Source organism: Canis lupus, chromosome 2 (assembly GCF_048164855.1).
Source record: "Canis lupus baileyi chromosome 2, mCanLup2.hap1, whole genome shotgun sequence".
Classification (NCBI taxonomy): Eukaryota; Metazoa; Chordata; class Mammalia; order Carnivora; family Canidae; genus Canis; species Canis lupus.
The window spans coordinates 72546837-72573011 of record NC_132839.1 but is presented as its reverse complement, the minus strand read 5'-3'; the positions used below and the strand labels follow the sequence as shown (position 1 = coordinate 72573011).

General features: G+C 48.3%; 1 protein-coding gene across 5 annotated transcripts in view; it reads left to right on the top strand.

Annotated features, from left to right (window-relative positions):
* Positions 1-26175, top strand: part of CRMP1 (collapsin response mediator protein 1) — a 74333-nt gene that overhangs the window by 43774 nt on the left and 4384 nt on the right. For all 5 annotated transcript variants that reach the window (XM_072806518.1, XM_072806513.1, XM_072806519.1 and 2 more), the window contains exons 5-12: positions 5474-5535; positions 7534-7614; positions 13039-13107; positions 14568-14688; positions 17623-17779; positions 19060-19201; positions 20068-20238; positions 23663-23842. In XM_072806518.1, the coding sequence (XP_072662619.1) occupies positions 5474-5535; positions 7534-7614; positions 13039-13107; positions 14568-14688; positions 17623-17779; positions 19060-19201; positions 20068-20238; positions 23663-23842 (983 nt within the window). The remainder of the gene's footprint in view (positions 1-5473; positions 5536-7533; positions 7615-13038; positions 13108-14567; positions 14689-17622; positions 17780-19059; positions 19202-20067; positions 20239-23662; positions 23843-26175) is intronic.

The window sequence follows — 26175 nt, the reverse complement described above, 5'->3', positions numbered from 1 at the left end:
AAAAGAGAGAAAACTAGTGGTGCACAGTCATAACTTCATAGAAATTCTGGAATCCAGTTGGACACCTGCTTCTGGGAAGATCTTCTCTGGGAGTAGAGAATAGTTCTTCATTGGGGCCAGTCCTTCTTGGGAGTAGTACCCAAGTTCAAAGCTTGGCAAACCCCAATCTGTGGCCTAATATAGCTCCATTGCCTGTTTCTATGTAACCTATCACCCAAGAATGGTTTTACATTTTTAAGTTTTTTTTTTTTTTAAACAAAGCAGAACAACCACCAAAAAACAAAGAGTATGTGACAGAAACTACATGTGACCCACAAAGTCTGTAAGATTTACTCTCTGGCCCTTTATAGAAAAGCTTCCTGTCCCCTGCCCTAGGCCATTGTTTACATAGCTCAGGCTCTGTCCTTTGGACTCTTGGTTTGACCCTTGGAGATATAGTTCTCTTTCCATAAAAATGGCCCATGTTTGCAGCAAAGGGCCTTTCTTAGCCCTTTTCCTACCCATAGAAAGTTGGTGGCCAGAGACCCCTTTCATTTTGAACAGGCTGTCTCTTTTCATCAAAGAGCGTATTTTTTTTTTTTTTAAACCATTGTGGGTTTTTTGATGGATCACATTATAGCTCAGTCCACAGGACAAATCTTTTTTTGAGACGAGCTTCCCTCTACATTAGGTGGCTGTTGGTGTGTGCCATGTGATGATGCCTTTAAGATTCTTGGACGCTCTTTTGTCTGCCCAGGGAAGTTTTCTAGGCACCACCCTGAGTTTTTAGGAGGTCTTAACAAAGAGTTCTGGGCACATCATTGATTTAATCTTTACCCTGAGGTCCATTTTTTCCTTTAATTATTTGTAGGTTGGAAGGAATAGAGACGAGAAGCAGCCCTGTGTGTCCACTGAATCCTGCTTGCAAACTGAACCATTCCTTGTCTCTCTGGTCCTATTTGATGTCTTCCTTCTGGCACTTCATCATACTTGGCTTAAGGAAACCAATTGGCCCTTAAGCATGTAACTGCGCTCTTCACGGAAATCACTTCAGGCAGATATGCAGATTCTTAGGGGTACATTTTTCTCCATGTTACCACAAGTGGCAGTTTTTTCCTTTTGTGTTGCCGCTGCCTGGAGTGGCCCCTTTCCCACCTTCCACTAACAGTTTGTTGGCGATTTTTCCCTAGCCTCTGGTGTAGTTTCCACGGGACTGTTCTGACCTCCACCCTCCACCCTCTACACAGTCCCAAGGCCAGTGCCACACATGCTAGGTTTTGGCCACTATGGCCCCTGACCTCTAGGCATTGATTTCTAGATCAGTTAGCCTTTGTTTTGTGACAAACCACTCCAAAACCCAGTGGTTGAAAATAGACACTTTTAAAACCACAATGAGATACCACCTCATCCCCATTAGAAGGGCTGTTATTGAAAAAACTGAAAATAAATAGCGTTGACAAGGATGTAGGGAGATGGCAGCCCTGGGGCCTCATTGGTGGGAATGTACACTGGTGTGGCTGCTGTGGGAAACAATATGGAGGGTCCTCAAAAAATTAAAAATAGAGCTACCCTATGATCCAGCAATTCCACTTCTGGGTATTTATCCAGAAGACTTGAAGGCAGGGATTTGAAGAGAGATTTGTACTCCCATGTTCATAGCAGCGTTAGGCACAACAGCCATAAGGAGGAGGCAGCTCAAATGTCCGCTGGTGGGTGAATGGATAAACAAAACGTACATCTCCATGACCTGTCTTCCAGAAGGTTCTCCTGAACCTCTTCACATGGGGCTCCAAGGTGAACATGAAGTCCCAAGGCACGGCTAGAGCCAATATGGCGCCACTTCTGCTTCATGCCCTTGCTCAGGGCAAGTCTCCAGACCAGCCAGCGATCAAGGAGTGGAGAAATAGATCTGCCTCTTGGGAGAGACAGAGTCACTGTAAAACCTTTGTGAAACTTTAAAAATTTTACCATCCTGTTTAATTTGTTCCTAGCTCCCCTCTCTGCATGAAATTACCTTACTTACTTGTTTGCTTATGGCTTATTCCTAGTAGAATGTAGACAGGCATTCTTCCTTCCTTATTCACAGCTGTATCTCGAACTTCTAGAATGGTGCTCATGCATAATAAGTACTTAGTAAATATTTGATGAGTGAGGAAATAAATATTTCATGAAAAAGGGCATCCGAGGTCCAATAAGTTTGGGAAATGCTCTCTGTTCATTCTGTTCTTGAATATTCTTAATGCACGTGATCATGTTAAAATCTGTGAGAAGCCCTACGGTAAAAAACAAAACAAAACAAAACAAAACAAAAAAAACCCAACTGTTTACTGTTGATGAATCCATTTTTCTTTACCAATCTAGATACTAGCATCTCCAGGTTTGATTGCAAACAACAGAATCCCCCTAGAGCTTGGCTTAAGTTTAATGAAGCAGATTTGCCTTAGTGATAATGACATGTACCCAAGGATTCCACGCCATGGAGCCTTGCCCCGTGCTCATCTGTGCTTTTGTCTTTGAGCCAACTCTGTTCTCCCCTCACCCTTGACCTGCATTCTCTGCTTCTGTAGCCACCAGGCTGGAAGGCAGCAGCCTGCTATGTATCTGTACATCTGTTTTGGAGACCAGCCAGTTTCTGGGTGTTAGGTTGACTCTGTCCCTCCTCCTGGCTCAGCTCAACATCTGCCGGGTGCCTAGCCCTGCACTAACCTCTGTGGTCTGGGGTCACCTGGTATGGACATGGCTGCTTCCAAGGGCATGGGGTGGATAGAGTAAGGGGTTTCTGAGAACTGGCGTGTATCATCAATGGGTGGACAGTCCAATAAGGGCTCAGCACAATTTTTGAGAATTGGTGTTCCATGCCGCTTCCTTGGAGAAAAACTATGATGATGGCATATGTGAATTTGGGAGGTTTTGGGAGTTCCAGAGCTCACTGTGTTTCCAAGGCTCTATTGCTAGGAGTGGAGTTATCAGGCCAAACATATGAGAACATTTGCTACTCTTGATATGCATTGCTTAATTGGTTTTTTAAGCAGGTGCAAATTGGTATATAGGAGGGACTCATTTTGATGCACTTTGACTAGCACTGGGCAACATATTTTAAAATGTGGTATAGTCCTGAGGTTTTAATTCTAATTACTTTGATTATAAATAAGAGCAAATATTTTTATCTTTATTAGCCACTTTTTTTTTTCTTAAATTATCTGAAAGTACTGTTTACCTTTGGGGTTTTTGGCTTCTTCGTTTTGATTTTAATATTTTTAGCATAAAGCAGGAGCAGAAAAACCACACAAATTAAAAACTGTGGCTTGGGGATCCCTGGGTGGCTCAGTGGTTTAGCACCTGCCTTTGGCCCAGGGCGCGATCCTGGAGTCCCGGGATCGAGTCCCGTGTCGGGCTACCGGCATGGAGCCTGCTTCTCCCTCCTCCTGTGTCTCTGCCTCTCTCTCAATCTCTGTGTCTATCATGAATAAATAAATAAATAAATCTTAAAAAAAAATTAAAAAAAAACTGTGACTTTATGAATTATTACAAGACTATCCCACTCAGGCAAACAGAAGGACTTTGCCAGATACCCCCCAGTGGAATCGCCATGGGCCCCTCATAACACCCTCCTCCCTCCAAAATAACTGCTGTCTGGTGTTTTCTAAATCAGAGGATCTTTTTTAAAACCTCTGTTAAATTTGTTGCATATATATTTACCGTGTTGGTTGTTTGCTTTTTGTTTTGAGGTTTTAAGAATTACCCTACAGAAGATTTCCATTGATAACAATTCAAATCTGTCATGATTTTTTTGAGACAGCTTCCAATATGAGATGACTTGACTCAGTCCACTCACCCCCAAGATGGAGTTCTAGGATGTATTTATTAATCTTACCATGTTTGTTAATTCATTATTTCTGCTTTTATTTGTCATTTACTTCTAATTTCTGGTGAATTGTCCTTTTAAAAATTTCTTAGCATGAAAAAAATTCTTATCATGGAAGCTTACTAGGTTAATATTTGCTTCTCTTTATGTTAAAGAAGTAAGGAAGCATTTAAGGTTATGAACTTATCTCTCACTGTAGTTTTACCTGTTTTCTCACTGATAATCTGTGTCTCTGCATATATGAGGTTTTGTTTTTATATTTAAAAAGGGCTTGTCTTTACAAGGAATACACTATCAAGTAATTGCCTATTTTTATTTAAGTATACTTGATGAATTCAAAACTGATACTTTTAATGTTAATTTCTGAATGTTATTTTTCTCTTTAAATTTTTTTCTGATGGGGATCCCTGGGTGGCGCAGCGGTTTGGCGCCTGCCTTTGGCCCAGGGCGCGATCCTGGAGACCCGGGATCGAATCCCACATCGGGCTTCCGGTGCATGGAGCCTGCTTCTCCCTCTGCCTATGTCTCTGCCTCTCTCTCTCTCTCTTTCTGTGACTATCATAAATAAAAAAGTTAAAAAAAAAAAAAAAAGATTTAAAAAAAATTTTTTTTTCTGATAATTTGGATGGGGAATTTTTGTGGCTAGGGTTCTCTGCACAAGAAAAGACTTTAGGATTGTCTTCACTATTGTTTTAGTATAAAGTATCAATTCCACTTAATACTTTGCCCTAAATTCGTATTCTTACCCAAACATTTCTGGATTCCATGAACAAACATTAATGGCACAGCACATATAGTGGGTGTGCAAATTGAAAGAGTATATAAGACATGGTCCCTGTCCTCAAGCAACTGGAAGGTGTGTTAGGAAGGAATCTCCTATGTCTCCTGCTCCCTCCTGGCCTGTCCACACAGCCCGTGAAGTCCTGTCATTTCAACCTTCTTGAATCCCCCACCCCACCTCACCCCTGCAGCTCCTGCCCTGACTCAGAGCCTCAGCACACCTGTCCTGTTGGCCATCTGCATCCTCCTACCATCTGCCATTTCCCTATGATGCTCTGTAGACCTATCCTCCACACTCCTTCCAAAATAGTCTTTCTGAGACAAAAAATTCTGATCATGTCACTCCTTCCTTTAAAAACACATGCTCGAGTAGATCGTGGTGATGGTTGCACATTTTGAATGCACTAAATGCCACTGAATGGCTATGATGGTGAATTTTGTTATATGTATTTTACCATAATAAAAAAAAGTAGAGGATTAAAAAAAAAAAACACATGGTCCCTTGAATCCAGCACACTTCTAGTACCTTCACACCCTGTCTTTTCGTCCACCTTACCATCCATGCTCACCCTCCTCTCAGTCCAGTTTCCTCCCTCCTCTTCCGCCTCCCCCTCTTCTTCTTCTTCCTCCCTTCTTTTCCTTCAGATCCAGCTTGTGTGACTTCTCTGGAAGCCTCCTTTGACCCCCCTCACCCACAAGCCCAGGCTGGTTTTGATGCCCCCTCTGTGAGTTCTAGTGACACCTGTCTTTGTGGTTACCACTCTGTACTATGATCATTGATTTACTGGAAAGGAATGCTTTTTTTTTCTTAAATGCATTTTTCTGTTTTCTTTTTTTATCTTGAAACAGGTGTCAATTCCTTCCAAGTCTACATGGCATATAAGGATCTCTATCAAATGTCTGATAGCCAGGTAGGTCCACCTGCACACCTCCTCTCTGGGGCAGGAATAGGCTACTCTGTTGCATAAGGCAGCACAGGGCAAAGGAGCTGTCAGAACAGGCAGGGGAGAGCTCTGGGTTCAAGTCCTGGTTCTGACACTAAATTGCTGTGTGACCTATGGTGGTCCCCACCTCTGCTGGGCCTGCTTTCCTTTCTGGCTACTAGTGTGAGGTCAAGTCGGTTGCTTGGTGGTTCCCAAACCCATCTCATCCTTAGTAACATCTAAAAAGTTCCTTAAAAAGACAGACGTTTAGGGGTGTCTGGGTGGCTCAATTGGTGAAGCATCTGACTCTTTAGCTCAGGTCATGAAATCATGGTTATGGGATCAAGTTCCATGTCAGGCTCTGTGCTCTGTTTCAGATTCTTGCTCCCTTTCCCTCTTCCTCCCTCTCTCTCTCTCAAATAAGTAAATAAAATAATAATAAAATAGACAGACTCCTAGATCCTGTGACAGATGCTCATTGGTAGGGCTCAGGAAACTGTACTTTTCCAAAAGCTCAGCAGTTCATTCTGGAGATATAGCAAATTCGGGCACCAAGTCATTAGCTCTGACCCAGGGGGGAGCCCTGGCTGTCTCTCCAGCTAGTTGAGTGGCTGAGGTTACTCCCTCCCTCAGTTTTCTCATCCATGCAGTGTGGTCACCTCTGGCTGTGCCAGCTTCAAACAATTGTCATGTGGGTGAGAGGAGCTTGAGAAGGTGATGCTGTAGTGATGTGGGTGTCGGGGTTATTGTCTGCGGCCACCTGGCCTCCTCACACCACTGGGACTCCTGGTTTGTGTTTATTATCGTTGCCCTGCCCTCTGCTGGTTAAAATGGTGGGGGCAGTGTGGTGGCAAAGGGCGTGGGTGCTCTAGCCAGACTGGCTGCAATCCTCAACTTGCTGTGCCCCCTGAGGCAGCTTTCCCAACCTCTCTGTGCCTTAGGACTCATTAGAGCACCTGCCTCCTACAGGGTGTCAGAGGACTCAATGAGCTAATACAAGACTCTAGGACAGTGCTGGGCACACATATGGGCATTGATAAGCTGTTATTCCTTATCACCTGCACTTTGATATCAGTGGGAGACATATCTAGGTCTTGCCTCTCAAAATAAACGCTTGGAGTTACAGAGACTAACTTGTGCCAAGATGCCCTGGAGGACTTTGATTTGACACCAAAAGGCTAAAGTTGGTTCAGTCTCATGACAAAATAGCACTCTGTCTGTCTAGGGTAATTGAGGTCTTCACCTGTTTCATTCTAACCACCAAAGCTCCAGGGATAGATGGAGTTGAGCCAGGGGGGATCCTGGAAGGTATTTCCTGCCCCCAAAGCCCCCCCCCCATCACCACCTGCTGTCCACGTCTAAAAGCACACGTCCCGAGGGTGGGGTGCTGTCTCGCATGCATACAGAACCAGGGTAAATGCAAGAGGCCCGGGAGAAGGAACGTGGTGGCTTTGGTCCTCACCTCGGGCACCTGTCTGAGTGCAGATCCTCTGCAGGTGGGAAGAGGGCACGGGCAACAGGCAGGGCCTACGTTGCCTAAATAAGCCGATGGCTGGCAGGGTGTGTATTATCTGAGTGTTAGAGCTATTACAGAACTCTGCCCACAGCACAGGCTGAGCACGCTCAGTTACACAGTGTCAGCGGAGCTGAAGCCAGGTCCCAGCACACTGTCCCCAGAGGTAATGCAGGCACTTCAGTGGGGCAGAGCCACCACCAAAGCAAAAGGCACAACGCACACCAAGGCTGAGGGCATTTCGGCCTGGTTCTGCTCTGCCTCCTGCTTTGGGATCCAGAGTGCGTCAGGATCAAGGGGAGAGCCTTTCCCAGGCTTACCTGGTTGAGCAAGCATTCCATCGGTATGAACGGAGCAGCCGTGCTGCCTCTGCAGGGGCCGGTGGGCTGGTGATGCTGTGAGCAGAAGAGCTGTCTTTGCAAATGCTCAGCCTATGATATTTTTACCCCCCCACCCCGTTTCTTCTCCCTCAGCTCTATGAAGCCTTCACCTTCCTGAAGGGGCTGGGAGCTGTGATCTTGGTCCACGCCGAAAATGGAGACTTGATAGCTCAGGTGAGTGGCATGGCTGTCCACCGTTGCCATTCCGGTCCACGTCCCCGGCGCTGTCACTGTGTGATCAGAGGGGTGGGGACGTCGATCAGCGAGGTGGCTAGGCCGTGAAGGGTCCAGCCAAGAACTCAATGGCACATCAGACACTCCGAGGGTGAGTCACACTCACACCATCCACGGGGGGCTTTCTGCAGGCCGTGTTGCCTATTGGCTCAGCTTCCTCACGTGTGTGGTAGGGTTGGCGTAACTGCCCTGTGACCCTCTTGGGGCTTGCATGAGGGACAGAAAGGATTGATGGATTGGATGGAGACGCTTTGCAAACCTGGGGGAGGCCAGAGGTGAAGCATGTGGAAGCTGGTATTGCTCATTATCTCATAGGCCTGGGGAGCAGGTATAATGGCCAGAGCCCAGGCCCCTTCGCCTCCCAGCCCTCTGACCTTGGGCAGGGAACTTTACCCTGCGAGGGCTCCTGCTCTTCACCCAGAAGCACCTGCCTCATGAAAATGAAATGATATCATGTATGTGAAATCCAGTATCTGATACACAGTAGGCTGTAGCTATACAAAATTTTGGAGAGGGAGAGACATGACCCCATTTTGATCAGTCTGGCTGCAGGATGGAGAATTTGATGGGAAAAGAAATAGACTCAGGGTGACCAGCTAGGTTGTGCTCCTGCAATTAGAAGAAATGAAGACGGGAGATAGAGGAGGTGGAAGGAGTGAAGTGTGTGAGGGAAGGAGCACAGTCCACAGGTCTCATTGACTGACTGGATGGAGAAGAAGAGGGGGAGGTCAGGGACGGCCACTTGGCCTCAGGTCCAGGGGCATGGGTTGGTCATGACGTCACAAAGCAAGATCAGGCAAGATACAGGAGAACATTTGGATGCATCTAATTAGAGTAGTGAATACGAGGCATGATGCTATGGACTTTATATAGTGATGTTCACAACTACTCCATGACACAGACATCCCCATTTTATAGATAGGGAAACCGGGGCTCAGATGTGAAAAGTTTGTTCACTATAACATGGGGCACAGAGCCGGGATGAAAGGCCTTTCTGGAGCACAGCAGGGCTGCGCCACGATGGCTAAGCATGAGCTCTAATGCTTCACTATGAACATTAGCTACCGGCTTAACTTCTTAGTTGGGATTATACAAGGGTGTGAATGCCAGGAAGTGAGGATCACTGGGGGCCCTCTCAGAGGCTGTCTGCCAGTCTGTCCTCTGACCAGTGATTGGTGTCCCGCTCACATGCAGAGCACATCCATCCCCTTCCAGGGTCCTCCAGAGCCATCACAGCCCCAAAGACTGGAAGTGTCTAAGTCAGATCTAGGTGTATGTAGATGAGGCTCCTTGGGTTCCTACAATCTGGAGGTCTCCGGAGACAAAGAGGCTAGTTCTCTGCCTCTCCTCAACATACACTCAACATACAGCATACAGCAATGGGTGGACATTCCTTTCCAAGAGGGGAAACAGAAGGCTTCAGGATTGGCCCAAAGCTGTTCTGAAATCCTGTTGGGTACATGTTGGCAAGTCCCCGATTAGGTCTTGGAGCCTGAGAATAGTTCTGCATGGCTCTTGGCTCCACCTTCTGGACTCTTGGTTCTGTCCACCCACTTCCATCATCCATCCTTTCCGTTAAAGATAGCACATGCTTGTCACCGAACCTGCTTCCTGCCCAGTGGAGTTTGGAGGTCCCACTGCCTCCTTTCATACCATTCAGCCCCGGCTGACAGTGTTTTCCTAAGGTGGTCCTCCCAGCTTTTATTTGCTCCTTGGGAATCCATCAGATAAAAGACACCCACAGATTTCTTCCAGGTAAGCCCACTCACTCCTACCCTGCTCACGCCCTGAGCTCTTGTTAGAGAGGCTCTTGGGGTTCTCTGTCAGCCTCTCTAAAGGGCCTTTCTGTGACTGATTCACCTTGGAGGCACTAGCCTCTCTTTCCAGTTCTTCGCCATTGTTGTGGGGCCACACCCCAGCTTTGTCTCTGGACTACTATCTGCGGCTTATGTCCTAGATTTGATATTTTCTCAGAAGACATTTATTTTAGATTTTTAAAAAAGATTTATTTATTTATTGGAGAGAAAGAGAGAGAATGAGAGAGAGAGAGAGAATGAGTGGGTTGGGGAACAGAGGGAAAGGAGAGAGAGACTCTCAAGAAAATTCCATACTGAGCCTGACACGAGGTTTGATCCCAGGACTGAGATCATGAGCTGAGCCAGTCAAGAGTTGGACGCTCAACTGACTGAGCCACCCATGTGCCCCGTGAAGGCGTGTCTTAATTGCATTATCTTTTGCTCTTTGGAGAACCAGAGAATTTTCAAGGCCATCATGACCTAGTTCCTTCTTTTTTTTTTTTTTTTAAAGTAGACTCCATGCCCAGTGTGGAACCCAATGTGGGGCTTGAACTCATGACCCTGAGATCAAGACCCAAGCTGACATCAAGAGTTGGACGTTTAACCTACTGAGTTACCAGGCACCTGATTCCTTTTTAATATCCCTTGCTTCCATTACTTTTCCTCTCACATTTTATTCCAAGTGGCAGCAAGGAACCAGCCAGAACCCCCAACAGCTCACTGGGCTGTACCCCTGGCTCTGTAGGCCCGTTTCTGCTCCCACATCACTGCAGAGGGCAGCGCCGCTGAGCCTTCTGCTCTGACACAGCAAGCTCCAGCTTCAGTAACCTCCTAGCTCCCTTTTGAGCTCTCACTGCCAAGCTGCTCAAAGTCCGACTTTCTACTGACAGTTCATTCCCGGCTACTTTGGGCTTTTCTCCAACACACACCTTGAAATTCTTCCAGTCTCCATTCACTGCCTGGCCCCAGGGCCACTCCCACAGCTCCAGGTGGTTGTTATGGTAACACCTACTTCTGGGTACCACCATCTACATTAGTTCTCTGTATTACAATGTACCCCAAAACTTAACATCTGAAAGCAATAACCATTTATTATCTTATGGTTCCATGGGTCTGGAGTCCAGATGTGGCTTAGTGGGGTCTATCACAGGCTGCAGTGAAGATGTCAGGCAGGACTTCCAGTCCCACTCAAGTGCTGGTCCTCAGGATTCAGTTCTTTGCAAGCTCTCAGACTGATAGCCTCTGCTCTTGGTGGCTAACCATTACCCAACAGTTTGCTTGCTTCCTTGTCATGCGGGCAGCTCCAGTGGGGCAACTGGCTTCCTTCCAAGTGAGCAAGTGGGAGAACAAGGGGAGGATGAGCAAGGTGGAGGTGAGAGTCCTTTGTGACCTCCTCTCGGTAGTGATACCATCTCTTTAGTCCCTGTTCTGTTCATCAGAACCAAGGTGCTAGATCCAGCCCACCTGCAAGGGGTCACACAGGGTATGGGAGCCAGGAGGTGGGCCCGTTGGGGGCCTCTTAGAAATCGTCCACCATATGCATCTGTTTTGCCTAGTTTTGAACTTCATAAAAATGGAACAATATGGTATTTGTTCTTTTATGTCTGGCTTCTTTTGCTCAAAACGGTCTGTGAGATTCCTCCCTGTTGTCCACAAAACAACAATTTTTTTCTTTTTTCATCCCTGTAGAATTCCAGTGCAGGAATATGTCATTGTGTATTCTCTAATTGATGGATATTGGGATAGTTTCAACTTTGGGACTATTAGTATAAAAAGCTTCTGTGAGGGACACGTAGGTGGCTCAGCGATTGAGCGTCTGCCTTTGACGAAGGACATGATCCTGGGGTCCTGGGATCGAGTCCAACATCGGGCTCTTTGCGTGGAGCCTGCTTCTCTCTCTGCCTGTGTCTCTGCCTCTCTCTCTCTCTCTCTCATGAATAAATAACTAAAATCTTAAAAAAAAAACTTTTGTGAACATTCTTGTTCAGTCTTTTGTTAAACCTGTGTTGGCATTGTGTGTGTCTACCCAGGAGTGGAATTGCTGGCTGGCGGGTACACGTATATTCAGCTTCGGTTGTAACTGCTAAACCATTCTCTAGAATGAACCAACCCTACACGCCCATGAGCAGCGTGTGAGACGTCCAGCTGGGAGCCCCCAGCTCCTGGGCTCTACATCAGGGGTGTCTCAGGGTTCCTTACTGCCCACGTAGGATTTAGCTTTCTCAGCTCCAATAAATCTATTACCTTTTTCTCATCTGCTTTCCAGTTTCCAAAATTTTGTTCTTACTGTCTTCTCTGCATTCTTGTGGCTTTTGCAGACCTTTCCTGTCATTTCTTTGGGGTTTTCAGAAGGGAGCAAAAAGAACGCATGTGCTCAGTCCGCCATCTCTAACTGGAAACCCGGCTCCAGTCTTTTCTGTGATCTGTGTATTTCTCCATGATAGCATCTTGTGTCCTTCCTCCCTCCTCCCTTCTTTGTTTCCTGCCTTGTTTCCAACAGAAATAGTAACAGACGGTTAAACAATCTTGCAGAGGGATCCCTCTCCATATTGTGAAGTCATGGTGTAAACAGTGTGCAGAAATGCTTTGTAAACAGCATCTTCTGTAGCTGAAATCCAGCCCAGCTCTTAGAGCTTGATGTTGCTTCTAGTTTACATTCTTACAATTCACTCAAACTTAATAACCAGAGGTGCAGTTGAAATTATGTCGGGTTTTTTTCATGGCTGATAGGGCTGGGGGCTCGTGGTAGAGATGTGCCCAAGAACACTACAGAAACTGTACCAGTGACAATTAGCACAGCTGACATCTGGGCAATATAAAAAATTTTTTTTGAGAAATTATAGTATTCCTTTGGCAAGGAAAGCATGAAGCAAGTGGGGTTGAATCTGGGGCATTAGCACAGGGAACAATTTCCAGGCTATATGACAAGCTTGAGGGAGAGGCTTCCTGCTAGAATGACCGGCGCCAGGAAGAGGGGTAATGAGAGCCCGCTGCCGGTTAGCGAGCTCTGCTGTACACAGGTCCTGTGAGGGCATCTTACACATGCGCCCTCACTGCCTCATTGTAGAAGCTGTAACATGCAGGCACTCTTGTCCCCAGCATGAAGGAGAGGAGGCTGAGGCTAGAGAGTTTAACCAACCTGCCCAAAGTCCCAGAGATGGCCAGTTCTGTGGCTGGACTCCAGTATAGGAATTTTGATTTCAACATTCTTGCAATACCCAAACACTACCTTTCTTCCCCCAGGAGAGGCCTGCAGCAGATTCAGAGACTGGCAAGGCAGTAGGTGGTCTTTAGAGCTCATCTCTTTCCACCCCCACCTGTCACTGGTGTTGGGGCACCGAATAGAGAGCAGGTGTAGGTGTAGATATCCAGAGTTGCAAGGGCGGAATGGGGCAGGTGTAGTGGAGGAGTCGAGAAGCGCTGGATCACCCCGCAGCCCAAGTTGGACTCCTGCAGACCACTCACCCCCCTGGGACTCAGCTGTCCATCTGCCTAACCAGGGGGCTGGAAGACTGGCCTCTCCCGGCTGACATTCTACAATCTCTGACTCAGCGCTCTTGTCTTACAGGAACAGAAGCGGATCTTGGAGATGGGCATCACGGGTCCTGAGGGCCATGCTCTGAGCAGACCTGAGGAGGTAACAGAGCCTCCCCTGGGGTGTGACTGACCTCTCTGAAGGCCCCCCAGATGCTGTTCCAGCTGGAACAGCCGGGCCAGAGCCCTCGTCTCCATCCCCATTCCCCTGACATGAGCATCCCAGCACACATGGCCTTTCCTGGGGTCTGCCCTCTGACTTGGGAGCCCTGGGGCCTGGGGATCAATCAGAGAAGCCAGGGAAAGGCCTATCCCAGGGCCCAGGAGCATCACCTCAAGGTCCCACAAACAGTTCAGTGTCATAACTGTATAGAAAGATCCTCACCAAGGACCTTGTATATTTGGTGATGGGAAAATGAAGCTGCATGTTCAAGACTTAGAACTGACAAAACAGGGGGATTCCTGGGTGGCTCAGCGGTTTGGCGCCTGCCTTTGGCCCGGGGTGCGATCCTGGAGTCCTGGGATCGAGTTCCGCGTCGGGCTCCCAGCATGGAGCCTGCTTCTCCCTCCTCCTGTGTCTCTGCCTCTTTCACTCTTTCTCTCTGTGTCTATCATAAATGAAACTAAATAAATAAATCTTAAAAAAAAACATTATAAAAAAAAAAGAACTGACAAAACAACTTCCCCTGCAAGTTGCCCACTGTGTTCTAAGACCAGAGCATGGATGAATTTCCCTGGGAATGATGGGCAGAGAGTGTGCCTGTGTGTGTCTGTGTGTCTTCTGTGGGTCTGGCCTTGTGCTGGATGCTGAGGACACAACACATGAGTTGATAGACTCTTTACCCTGATCTGGTGCATTGTTCTGCACGGGAGCTCCACGACCCCTGAGGGGTGTTCCTGGTCCCTTGTGAGATCAGGACAGACCTGAGACAGCGTTTACAAACCCTTCTAGCACATGGACATTGCCCTGTCTCCAGGCGTGTGACCAGTGTGTCCACCTGGGAGAGAGGGGTGGGGACCCCCTTGGCTGCACTCAGACCCAGTGCCAGTCCCCAGCAGTGGGACCATCACCAGACTGGAAATTAAAAACAAAGCAATACAAAACATGTATCTGCTCCTTTTGTTTGAGAAACACAGGTCTAGAGGGAGCAGAGACCAAGCCAAACAGCAAGCGGTTTCTTGTGGCTGTTGAATGCACGAAGGAACGTATGTTGGACACATGCGTTCACTTACCTCAGGCATTTATAAGTAATGGACGATTTTATGGGCCTTTTGATGCTTTATCCTGCCTGGCCTGTCCCCTTCTAACAGAACATGCAGCATACTCCCAAGCAAGCATAATATAACTGCCTTCCAGCCCTCTAACCAGATACGTTTTGACTTAGTTTTTCTTTTCTTTTTAGAAATTAATATTTTTCTCCTTTGATGCAATAGATTTGCCTCTGGCCATACTTAATTAAAGAAAACTGAAGGATTTTGATTTAGGGAGAGCCCTGGGGACCTTGGGGGGTGGTACTGCCTCTGCCCCTCCCTCCTGTGACCCGTGTATTGCCGTGTCCCCAGCTAGAGGCTGAGGCCGTGTTTCGGGCCATCACCATCGCTGGCCGGATCAACTGCCCGGTGTACATCACGAAGGTGATGAGCAAGAGCGCAGCGGACATCATCACCCTGGCCAGGAAGAAAGGTAGGCAGCCCAGCGCATGGGCTTCCTGTGGGGCAGCTGGGCCATAAGGAAGGGAATTATATGTTGTCCAGCAGGGTCAAGTTCACTGGTGGGGTCCCTGCCCAGGGCAGAGACACCCTGCCGGACACTAGCATTCTGAGCTCCATAGGTGAATTATCCCACCTTGTGGGATCAGATGAGACCATGTATTTTATTTTATTATTTATTTTATTTCTTTTTATTTTATTTTAATTAATTTACTGAGACAGAATCTTAAGCAGGCTCCACACCCAGCATGGAGCCTGATGCAGGGCTTGATCTAAAGACCCAGATATGACCTGAGCCGAAATCAAGAGTTGGATGCTCAACCAACTAAGTCACCCACATACCCCTGAGACCATGTATTTTAAAGAGCTCTGCATGGTTCCAGTTCTGTTCTGGGTGTCACTTCAAGTCAGTGATGGGGCCAGGCTGTGTCAGCTCTGGGATCCTTCCCACCCTTTTTCTGGTCCCCTCTGGGTACTTATTTCATCCTGGGTCCCTTGTCTAGGGCCCCATGGTTGGTGCCTGCATCCAGGGACAACTGTGAGGTCTGCACAGTCTTGGCTGTGGGTTGGGAAGGAAGAAGGTTTTTGAGGGCCAGAGGGTCTGGGCACAGCCCCGTGCTGGACATCAGGTGAGTGTGGGCCAGGAAGCCAGCCACCCAGCTCGAAGATGGATGCAATACTTAACCGCTTGAGCATCTGCTGCTTTGTCTCTGAATGGACCTCATGGGCTCATAGCTGTAAAGTCCTTGGCGAAACCCCAGGGCTCCATGAGTGTTGGCTGATACCCTTCTCAGCTCCAGGTTGGCCATTCACGTCCTACCTTGGTACCCTCTCCTCCCTAGTGAGGCCCCAGTACCAGGCTGCCTGCAGTGCTGAGGAGTGTTGTGAAGGCCTCAGTGGGTGTGTTCTATCTGCAGGAGGCTCAGAGCAGGGGCCCAAGTGCAGGCCTCAGGACTTCTCGACAGGTGCACAGTCCCCAAACAGTCACCAGACCAAGAATGAAGAAGGTCCCCAGAGCAGCTTCCTTCCCAAACTCAAGGGGAGAGAGAGAGAATGACAGACAGAAGAGGAGTAGAGCATGTTATACAAAGACAGTGGCTGGAGTCCTTATCCTGGTGGACATTCGCCAAGGACGTTCACCACCTGGACGAGGCCGGACTGTTCCCTCTCTGTGTCATGGGAGGCTGACCAGGGAGTTGTGGGTCAGTGCGGAGGGCCAGACAGAAGTCAGCAACAACACAGCAACCATAATTGAGCATCCACTGCTTACGTCATGCTTCTTATTTCTCCCGGGAGCCCTATATGCAAAGTATTACTAAGTGTATTTTTAAAAATATCTTAAATAATATATTTTAACGTAATATATCCAAACTGTTATTCCAACATGTAATTATACATAAATATCAGATATTTTGTGTTATTTTCTGTGTGCTGTCTTTGAAATCCAGTGTGTCTGCCACTGTTAGAGCACATCTCAATTCAGACCAACCCCAGCGTCCGGTGCCTGACAGCCACATGTGGCTCCTGGTGACCGTGTTGGACAGAGCAGCTTTGACCCTTGTTCTGGTGTTTTTAAGGGAAAACTGACAAACAGAGGCATTAAAAGAGAGTGCTCTCGTATAACGCAGCTTGCTTAGGACTGGCTCCATTTTAAGGATAAGGAAACGGAGCCTCAGAGCAGTGACAGGAATCTTGAAGTAGTCGTGAGCACGCAGGGGACTTAGCATGCAGGTCCCAGCTACACGGAGGGATATGGTGAACACCAGTCACATGTGGCTGTTTCGATTTAAAATTTTTTAAGAAGAATTTATTTATTTGTTTATTTATTTACGAGAGAGAGAGGGAGAGAGAGAGAGGGAGAACACAAGCCAGGGGGTTGGGAGGGGCAGAGGGAGAGGGAAAAGCAGACTCCCTGCCATGAGGGAGCCCGAGGGGGGACTTGATCCCAGGACCCAGGGATCATGACCTGAGCTGAGCAGACACTTAACCCACTGAGCCACCCAGGCGCCCTGTTTCAATTTGAATTAAGTAAAATTAAATACAATTTTAAACGCCTTCCTTGGTTGTGCTAGCCACATTGCACATCTCGAGAGGCACAGAAGGCTAGTGGCCGCCGTCCTGGGCAGCACGGGTACAGAACATGCCCATCACTGCAGGACGTGCTCCCGGACAGCCAGATCGCCGGAGCTCAAAGCTGCCGCAGCCGGGTGGCCTTGCACAGCTGTGGCAGTGCTGCTGGCCGGTGTCCGGCAGCATCTGTCCGCGGGCGGATCTGAGGCTCTGCCTGTGGGCTTTGCTCTGGCCTGCTCCTCGGAAGGCAGCCTGGGATTCCGAGAGTGAATGCTCTGGCAGCAGCCCTCCCGCGGTGGGTTGGTGGATGCACCGCCCGGCTCCCTTCCCTGGGGGTGGCACGGTCCCGAGGTGCGGTCAGCAGTCTCCCCAAGGCCCCAGTGGCCCCAAGCTGCAGGTGCCCATGGCCGTGACTTGGTCATAACTCACCTGTTCTTGACGTCTTTCTCTGTCACCTCCTCAATCCCCCACCAGTGCCGCCTGGAATCACCTCCCAAGTAAGACACTTGAACTTGACTCCTGAACTTGAAGATCTGCTTCTGGTAGACTCCACACTGAGACAGCACAATCCATCCCTGTGCCTGGACTGACAGATCTGCCAAAGGGCATAATGGTCCTTTTCAAATCCGAAAAGTATTACCAGTCCGGGAGGTTGCTGGGGTCAGCCGGTGCCCAGCGCCTGGCAGCGGGGGGTCACTGGGCTGTGTGGTGATGCAGGGAAGAAGGGCAGACAACCTATTGCCCCTCAGAGCATCGTTCTCCTGTCTCTGACCCTCTGACTTTCGTGCCCCCAGACCCTCCTCAAAAGACCATCACCTTTGTGTGTTTGCCCCTACAGGCCCCCTCGTGTTCGGCGAGCCCATCGCTGCCAGCCTGGGAACTGATGGCACCCACTACTGGAGCAAGAACTGGGCCAAGGCAGCGGCCTTCGTGACCTCCCCTCCCCTGAGCCCAGACCCTACCACACCTGACTACTTGACCTCCCTGTTGGCCTGGTGAGAGCCGAGGGGGTGGCTGGGCGATACTGGGTATAGTGTGGGATATTGGGAAGCACCCAGGATTAGAAACGAGAATCCAGATTCACCCTGTATTTGTCACATAACCCAGAATGGCTTTTTGCTTTGGTTTACTCATTGGCAAAATGGAGGAGAACATAGTACCTACTGTGGAGCTCATTATGTGTGACAGTGTAAGAAAATGGCCTAGAATCTAGGGTTCAGCAAGTGGCTACTGTTACTTGCAAAGCACCTCTTGGGTACCTGCACACAGTAGGAGCACAGCCACCTTGGTCCCTTCCCTTCTATTGGCCACCATGAGGGAAGAACACTTAAGCCGCAAGAGAAGGCTAAGTGGTGAGGTGTGCAGGCTGCTCTGGAAGCAGAGGTACATGCTCAGAACCAGGAAACTTGTAGAAGGCTTCATGGGGGAGGCAACATCAGGCCAGAAGCTAGAGGATTAGTAGGAATTCGCTGGATTGGGGATAAGTCCAGGCTTCTGGTCTTAGCCTTGGAGGAGCCCCATGGGGGTGAGGATGTGAACCTACCATGGAGATTTCTTTCTCCCAAATGATGCAGAAACACTTGACTTGACTATCCACAGGCTTACTCATCGTCTGCAAACTGATGTCTGGTGGGCAGATCCAAGTCCAGACAGACTCCCCATCTCCTCCACAAAGCTGCTGCTCCCACAGTCTTGCCCATATCTGAAGATGGCAGGAAACAGGCCAAAGGTCCCAGGATCTGACCACATTTTGCCCCCTTGGCGATGACCGTCATGGCTCATCTCCAATAGGCCTGTTTCTGTGCTCTTCCTTCCATGCCCCTAACATGATACAGTCTATACCCAACAAACACCCAGATTTTAAAACCCAAATCAGACCAAGCCACTCCTCTGCCTGGAGATTTCCAGGATCCTCTTCTCTTAGCATTGAACACAAGTCTCCACAAGTCTCCAAGGCCAAGCCTGATATGGCCTCACCCCTCATTGAACCTCACTTGGCACCTTGTTTGGGTGGATGCCCACTCTTCCAGGTGAGGAAGAGGAGGCCCACCTGGGGAGTCTTATTCAGAGAGCCCAGAGCCCACACTGACTGAGCCTTTTCCCAATAAGACACAGGCCCCCAAAGGGCCTTCCAGTGTCACTCACTGATACCCATGAAGTGCCCCAAATCCCTTCCCCAGAATCTCTTGGGGTTTTCATTTCACAGCGTACATTGGGTGCCTGAAATTCAACCTGAAACTCAAGTCTGATCCCCACCTTGTTTTCATCCTTACAGTGGAGACCTGCAGGTCACAGGTAGTGGCCACTGTCCCTACAGCACTGCCCAGAAAGCAGTGGGCAAGGATAACTTCACTCTGATCCCAGAGGGGGTCAATGGGATAGAAGAGCGGATGACTGTTGTCTGGGACAAAGCAGTGGTAAGGTGTTCCTTGTTTTTCTATCCCCAGGAACATTCTAGAAGCTCCCTGCCTGGCCCCTCAAAAGCTAGCACTTTGCGCATTGCTGGTTGTCTTTTATTTTAAGATTTATCTATTTGAGAGAGAGAGAGAGTGAGAAGAGTGAGTAGAGGGAGGGGCAGAGGGAGAGAATCTTGAAGCAGACTTCCCTCTGAGCATGGAGCCCAGTGTGGGGCCCAGTCCCACCACCCGTGAGATCATGACCTGAGCTGAAACCAAGAATCAGACGCTCAACCAACTGAGCCACCCAGGTGCCTCTGCACAGCTGATTCTTAAAGCTCCTCCCTTCCTTGCTTTGATGCAGGTGCAGAACACATCAGGAGGGCATGCGAGGAAACGTGTCTCTTAACAAAGCAGCACAGACATGACAGCTCCCCTTTATTCTTTAAGGATGCAAAATATTTTCTTTAGCTTTGTTTTGACCACATCTCAGTTCCTGTAAAGATGACTTTGTAAACCGCGTGTGTGTTTGGGGTTGAATACAGAGGGTGCTTGTCGCGTCACAGTAGGAAGCCCCAGGTCACACTCTGGTCCCTGACTTGAACCTAAGATTTTTATTTTCTATTAAACTTGGACCCAGTGGGACTGACAAGATGGCACAGTGGTTATTGAGCAGATGTCAGTATACCTCTGAGCGGTCAATTGCACTTCCGTTCTGATGGGGCCAGGCCTTTGTGCCCTTTCATGATGGCCTATTTGCAGCGGGGGAGGAGAAAAATCCAGACTTCTCTCAAGGACTCCTGTCGGCAGGTCTGGATTTGTGCCTGTCTGCTCTTCCCCCAGCCCTGTTATGGGACATTCTCCTCATCTGTGGATCTTGCCTTTAGGCTACTGGCAAAATGGACGAGAACCAGTTTGTTGCTATCACCAGCACCAACGCAGCCAAGATCTTTAACCTGTACCCCAGGAAAGGGCGGATTGCAGTGGGCTCAGATGCTGATGTAGTCATCTGGGACCCTGATAAGGTGAAGACCATAACAGCCAAGAGTCACAAGTCGGTAAGTCCTGGCTTGTCCGAGATGCTCCTGATTTGGATATGCGACCTTTGCTTTGCAACCACCTTAGAAGCCTCTAGTTAGAGATGATTTATGAAGCTTCCAACCAGGATGTGATCTGATACCTGGCATGACTCAGTCATTCACATTGCTCTGCCAGTTGGAGGGACTGGCTTCCAGCAGACGCAGCTAAGCTGCTGATGTGCAACTGAATGTGTTCTCTCTCTCCCTCTCTCTGCCTCAGTTTCTCTCTCTCAGTGTGCCTGCCCTAGATGCATGCATTCACAGGCTCAGAGGAGAAGTATTAGGTCCAGGATTATCTCTTCATGGATATTAACACATTCTCCATTTGTCAGTGTCAGTCTGTCTTTTCCAGGATACAAAAGAACTGAAGTATAATAACTGCCTTCTGGGGTGGGGACGAGGGACCTAGGGCTCCCAGATGGGGGCAGCAGTTCTGTTTAATTGTTGTCCTTTGTACTGTTTGAATTATTACATCGTTCACATATTACCTTTCAGAAATGAAAGTTTTTAAATCTCCATGTAGTTGTGAGACATCGAATGTAGCATCTGTAGGGGATAAGCCTGAGCCACATAAGAACTCCCCAGTTAGGAGCGCCACATGGCACATGCCATGTTCTTCCAGCATGAGGAGTTGCGGGCCGTGCAGGACTGAGTAAGCTGAGCTGGGAGGTTGGCCAGTTTCAACTGGTAGGGCTTGCTTCCTCACCACCTTTTGGGCATCACATACCCCATATTTGGGCTTTGGGCTGTAAGTCACCACACAGTGGGTCACTTTAGGGTGATACTGGAAGCATTAGATTAGGAAATGTTATAACTGAGAGCACACCATATGCCTGGATCCTGGGAGGCAGCTACAAACCAAGAGTGTGGCTCAGTATTAGCAGCTGTGTGTGGATCTAATTATTTCCTGAAACCCCAAGGATACTCCTAAAACCCATCAGAAGTGATAAGAGAACCCATTGGCTGATTACAAATCAATGTAAAGAATCAATAGCTTTTCTATGAAGTAATTAATTCAAAAACACTTCGAAAAAATAGAATGGAAATCAATATCTTGTTTCTAGTAACAATAAAAACTAAAGACATATAAACACAAGTTCTTTTATGCTAACATGATTCAGTAGAGTGAACATAGCAATTCTTGCTAATTTAATCTACAAGTTTGAAGTATTCCCATCAGAAAACTCAATGGAATTGTTGTTTAGCTAGAAAACAGAGGTCCTAGGTGCTAAATGTGAGGATAGTCAAACATTTCTAGAAAGCTAAGGGGTAAGCCCTGCTCATCCCAGTTCTTAAAACTGGCTGTAGAGCTACAACTGTTAGGGCAGTTTGCTGTTGGCATGGCAGGGGGATAGCCAGGCAGTAGCCTGACCACACGTAAGAATTTGGTTTACAATGTGGAGACCATTCAGATTAGCTGGACAGAGGTGGTTATCAGCCGGTGAGTCCCAACATCTGGCCCCGATGGCCTGACCTCTGCTGTGCTATTTCCCTCAGAATGGATCAAAGGTTGAAATGAAAGTTACCAAAGGACTAGAATAAAGTATGTTTTTAGAAATGATAGTTTTGAAGGGGAGAAGATCTTTCTAAGCTAGACACAAAACTTAAGAAAGTGTAAAGGGGAAGATTGGCCTCTGTGGGCACCGTGTACAAATTAAAAACCCCTCTGTATGGCATAAAATAATATGCCATAGTAATAATAATAATAATTATCTTATATGAGATCACAAGGCAGAGGACAGACAGCCAGATGATAGGACAAACAGATAAATTCCTTAACATCAAACGTCTAAGAAACCAGTAAGAAAAATACCAAGTGCCTAATAAATAAACAGTGTACAAAGACACAGTTACACAAGAAGAAATATACAAACAACTTATATACCTTTAAAAACAGACCCAGTCTCACTTATAATTAACCAAATCCAAATCTCAAGAGTATAATGCTATTTCTCACCCATGCAGCAATTGAGATGCTGGTGGTTAATGGGATGCAGGTGGGGTCAGATCACGGGGCACAGGCAAGGGAGGACAAGTCTATCAAAGTTAAAATCCATTTACTCTTTAGCCCCAAACTCTACATCTAGAAAGATGTTAACACATGCCAGTGTGGACACACAGAAGTGTGGTTCAGTATGGGTTTTAGCAAAAGCAAGGAAACAATCCAGTTATCAATCTCTGGGAATGATACTATACTGCCATAGGAGGGAATATGGTTCCATGGTTTAGAGTGTTAAGATTTTTAATCCAGGTACCTGTGCCCATATGGAACAGTCTCTGAGCGCAGGAGAAAAAAATCAGGTGAAAGCCATCAGTACAGAGCTGCTGCAAGGTTGAGACAGTTATTCATGCTCAGAAAATATCTGGGGGCTCAGAAGAATGTCTTTAAGGCAGATATTTCAGTCTAAGGTAGAAGAGAGACCTACTTTTTAAAATCAAAAATTGTTTGTGCTTTTTTATTTTTCTTCTATCGTGTAGATGACCTACTTTTTAAAGAATAAGAAACAGCTGGCTAGTGGTAGTTACATTCCCTTTAGGGATTATGAAGGGAATGTGTGTTTTTAAGAACGTGTTTTGTCATTCAAATTAGCAAAAAGAGAGTGAGGGAGGAGGGAAAGAAGGGAGAGAGGAAGGGACAGTGGGAAGGAGTGAGAAGGGAGGGAGGGAGGGAGGGAGGGAGGGAGGAAGGAAGGAAGGAAGGATAAAAGTGACCACACTCAGAGCTGGAAGGGAATCCATGGACATGAAATCAATGAGGTATCGCTCTCCCCATTGCCGACATAATTTCAGTTGGTCTGATGCTTTTGGGAAGTCACTTGGCAATATGCAACAAGCGCCCTGAAAAAGCTCATGACCCAGTAACTTAATTATAGAAAACTACCCTAAAGAAGATATATTTTTTTTAAGATTTTATTTATTCATTCATGAGACACATCACACACACACAGGGAGACAGAGAGAGAGGCAGAGACACAGGCAGAGGGAGAAGCAGGCTCCATGCAGGGAGCCTGATGTGGGACCCGGTCCCAGGTCTCCAGGATCACACCCTGGGCTGAAGGTGGTGCTAAACCGCTAAGCCATCTGGACTGCCCAAGAAGATAGTTTTTTTTAAGACACAAAAATGCCCATTGTAGTCAGAGCAGCCACATTGCCAGACAACAGGGGGCACCCGTTCATGTTTGTGATGCCTCAGACATTAGTTGGGTCTATGAAACCACCCTTAGCCTAATGCCCAAGGGCGAGGGTCAGTTATGCTAATGAAGACATGGAGAACGGACTATTGCATGGCCCCAAACGAGAGGTTTGCAAGGGGCAAGTGCTGCAAGTGCCCCGGGAAGCCGTGGGGAGCCTCAGGGCCCATGCAGAAAGCGGCAAGGGCACAGCTGTGCTTCTTGCCGTGCAGGCGGTGGAGTACAACATCTTCGAGGGCATGGAGTGCCACGGCTCCCCGCTGGTGGTCATCAGCCAGGGCAAGATCGTCTTTGAGGACGGCAACATTAATGTCAACAAGGGCATGGGCCGCTTCATCCCCCGGAAGCCTTTCCCCGAGTATCTCTACCAGCGTGTCAGGATCAGGAGCAAGGTGAGCGGGTCCAGCATCCGGTGTGTGCAGAGTTCACGAGTCACGGCCACGTCAGCATCCCTTTCCTCTTGTGTCGGGTGAGCTGTGACACTGCCCTGCCCGTGTCTCGGCGCTGGAGTGCAGGTGCCAGGATTTTGCAGGCTGTAAAGGGGTGTGCGCGTGAGGGATGGGAGGGTGGTGGGGGTAACACTGACTGAGCTGCTCTGGGGTGCACATCCCACATCATCTCAGGGGCCTCACCTCCTGATCTTTGAGTGTCAGGACCTTCCTGCGGATCAGACTGCAGTGCTTGGAGCAGTGGACTGGCCAGCATCATACAGCTGGGAAAGCCAGAACCTATTAGGCTTTGCCCTTCTGGTAAAAACAAACAACCCCCAGCACACTAGAGGGATGGCAAAACTGCATCTCATGCCCTTCAAACCTTCCCTCTTCTCTCCCCGCCCTCCCTACCCTTCCATTCTACATCTCTTTCCCTGAAGAGTCTTGGCAGGGACGTGGGAGGCCCTGGCAGGGCGTCTAGCAGGCGCCAGCCCTTCTCCGGCCCAGCTCAGAGGGAGGTTGCTCACGCTTTAGATAAACTCCCACCTCTGGGCCCATCATCTTCCCTCATTGGGTCCCTCCTGTCACCATGACCACCTGCTTCCCACACTAAATGGCTGATGTTTGCTGGAAAGGCCAGCAAGTGTGTGTATGTGTGTGTGTGTGTGTGTGTGTGTGTGCATAGATGTATGTGTACATGTCTGCATGCCATGTCTGTAGGTGTGTGTATATGCCTGCATGTGTGTGCCCATGAGTGTATACATGTGTGTGCATAGATGTGTGCATGCCTACATGTATCCACATGTGTGCGTGTACATAGATGTGTGTGCATGTCATGTGTGCATATGCCTTCGTGTGCACACATAGATGTATGTGTACATGTGTGCACACTGTAGGTGTGTGTACATGCCTGTGTGCATGTGCACATGTGTGTGCATAGATGTATGTGTACATATGTATGCATGCCGTGTGTGTATATGCCTGCATGTGTATGCAGATGTGTGTGTGCATAGATGCATGTGTACATGTGTGTGCATGCAGTGTGTCGGTGTTGTATTTGCTGCCGTGTGTGTGCATGTGTGTACATAGATGTATGTGCATGTGTGTGCATGCAATGTGTAGCTGTGTATATGCCTGCGTGTGTGCACATGTGTGTGTATGGATGTGTGTGTACACAAGTACATGTGCCCACCTGCTGTGTATGGTCCCACTCTTCCTGTGCTTCTTAAATGCCGCCGCCACCACCACCAATTTTGATGGAAAAGCCCAGAAACCTCCTGGCACCCCCAGACTCTCTCAGGCTCACATTATAATGCTTAATGTCTTTCCATGTCTTATAAGGTGTAGCACCCCGGGTCAGACATTCCAAATTGTTCAGACGTTGCACGTCAGATGGGGAAAGGACGGACACGAAGAATAAGCAAGTCAGATCTGAGAGATGGCCATGGAAAGCCGAGGGGGCCGAGAGACCACAGCGGCTGCTAGAGACAGGAGACTTGTGTAAACTCCCAGCTGGACACCTGCTAAGGGGCCCAAACACATGTTGGCCAGCTTCATTTCCTTTACATGGGTTTGGACCTGAGGCCTGTAATTAGCAGCCATGTCTGTGAGAGCAGGTACCTGGTACCTGTGTGAGGCCGTCACCTGCAGTAGCCAGAAGGCCGGGTCCCCACCCAGGGCTCTCCTTCCCCACATGCCTGGGGGCAGAGGATAGGAGCCACACCATGTTAGGGACAGGATATGCCCCAGACCTAGCTGAGTTGAGCTGAGCTTGGAGTAGGTCCCTGAAGGGTGTGGGGAGGTGGGGAGGCACGCTTTGAACCAGCCGGCACTGAGGGAAGCCCCAGAGGTGCAGGAAGCAGGTATTATGAAAAATAGACCAGAAAGGTGGCCAGACACAGTAGTCCTGGATGGAGGGCTCCCCTGTGGCAATGCTCAACCCATGGGATAGAGACCCTGGTCCATGCCCTGTCCCCCAGAGGGTCAATGCAGATGTGCATTTCCAAGTTTCCCTGAGCTGGCCGCCCTCAGAGGTGGCCCCGTCACCCCACCATGTGCCCAATTTTCTTCCTTCTTCTCCCCCTCCTCCTTTCTTGATTCACCTCCCAAATAAACTAGCTGTCCCCAGATCCTTGTCTTGGGCTCACCTTCTGCAAGACCATAGACAATTCAGTGGTTCTTGAGGGGGATGGTGGGGCATGTCAGGGAAAGTGTTCTCTTGAAAATGGGTTTAGGGTCCACCTGTATGAAGCTCTGAGTGTGTGTGCGTATATGCATGTATGTGCATGTCTTTA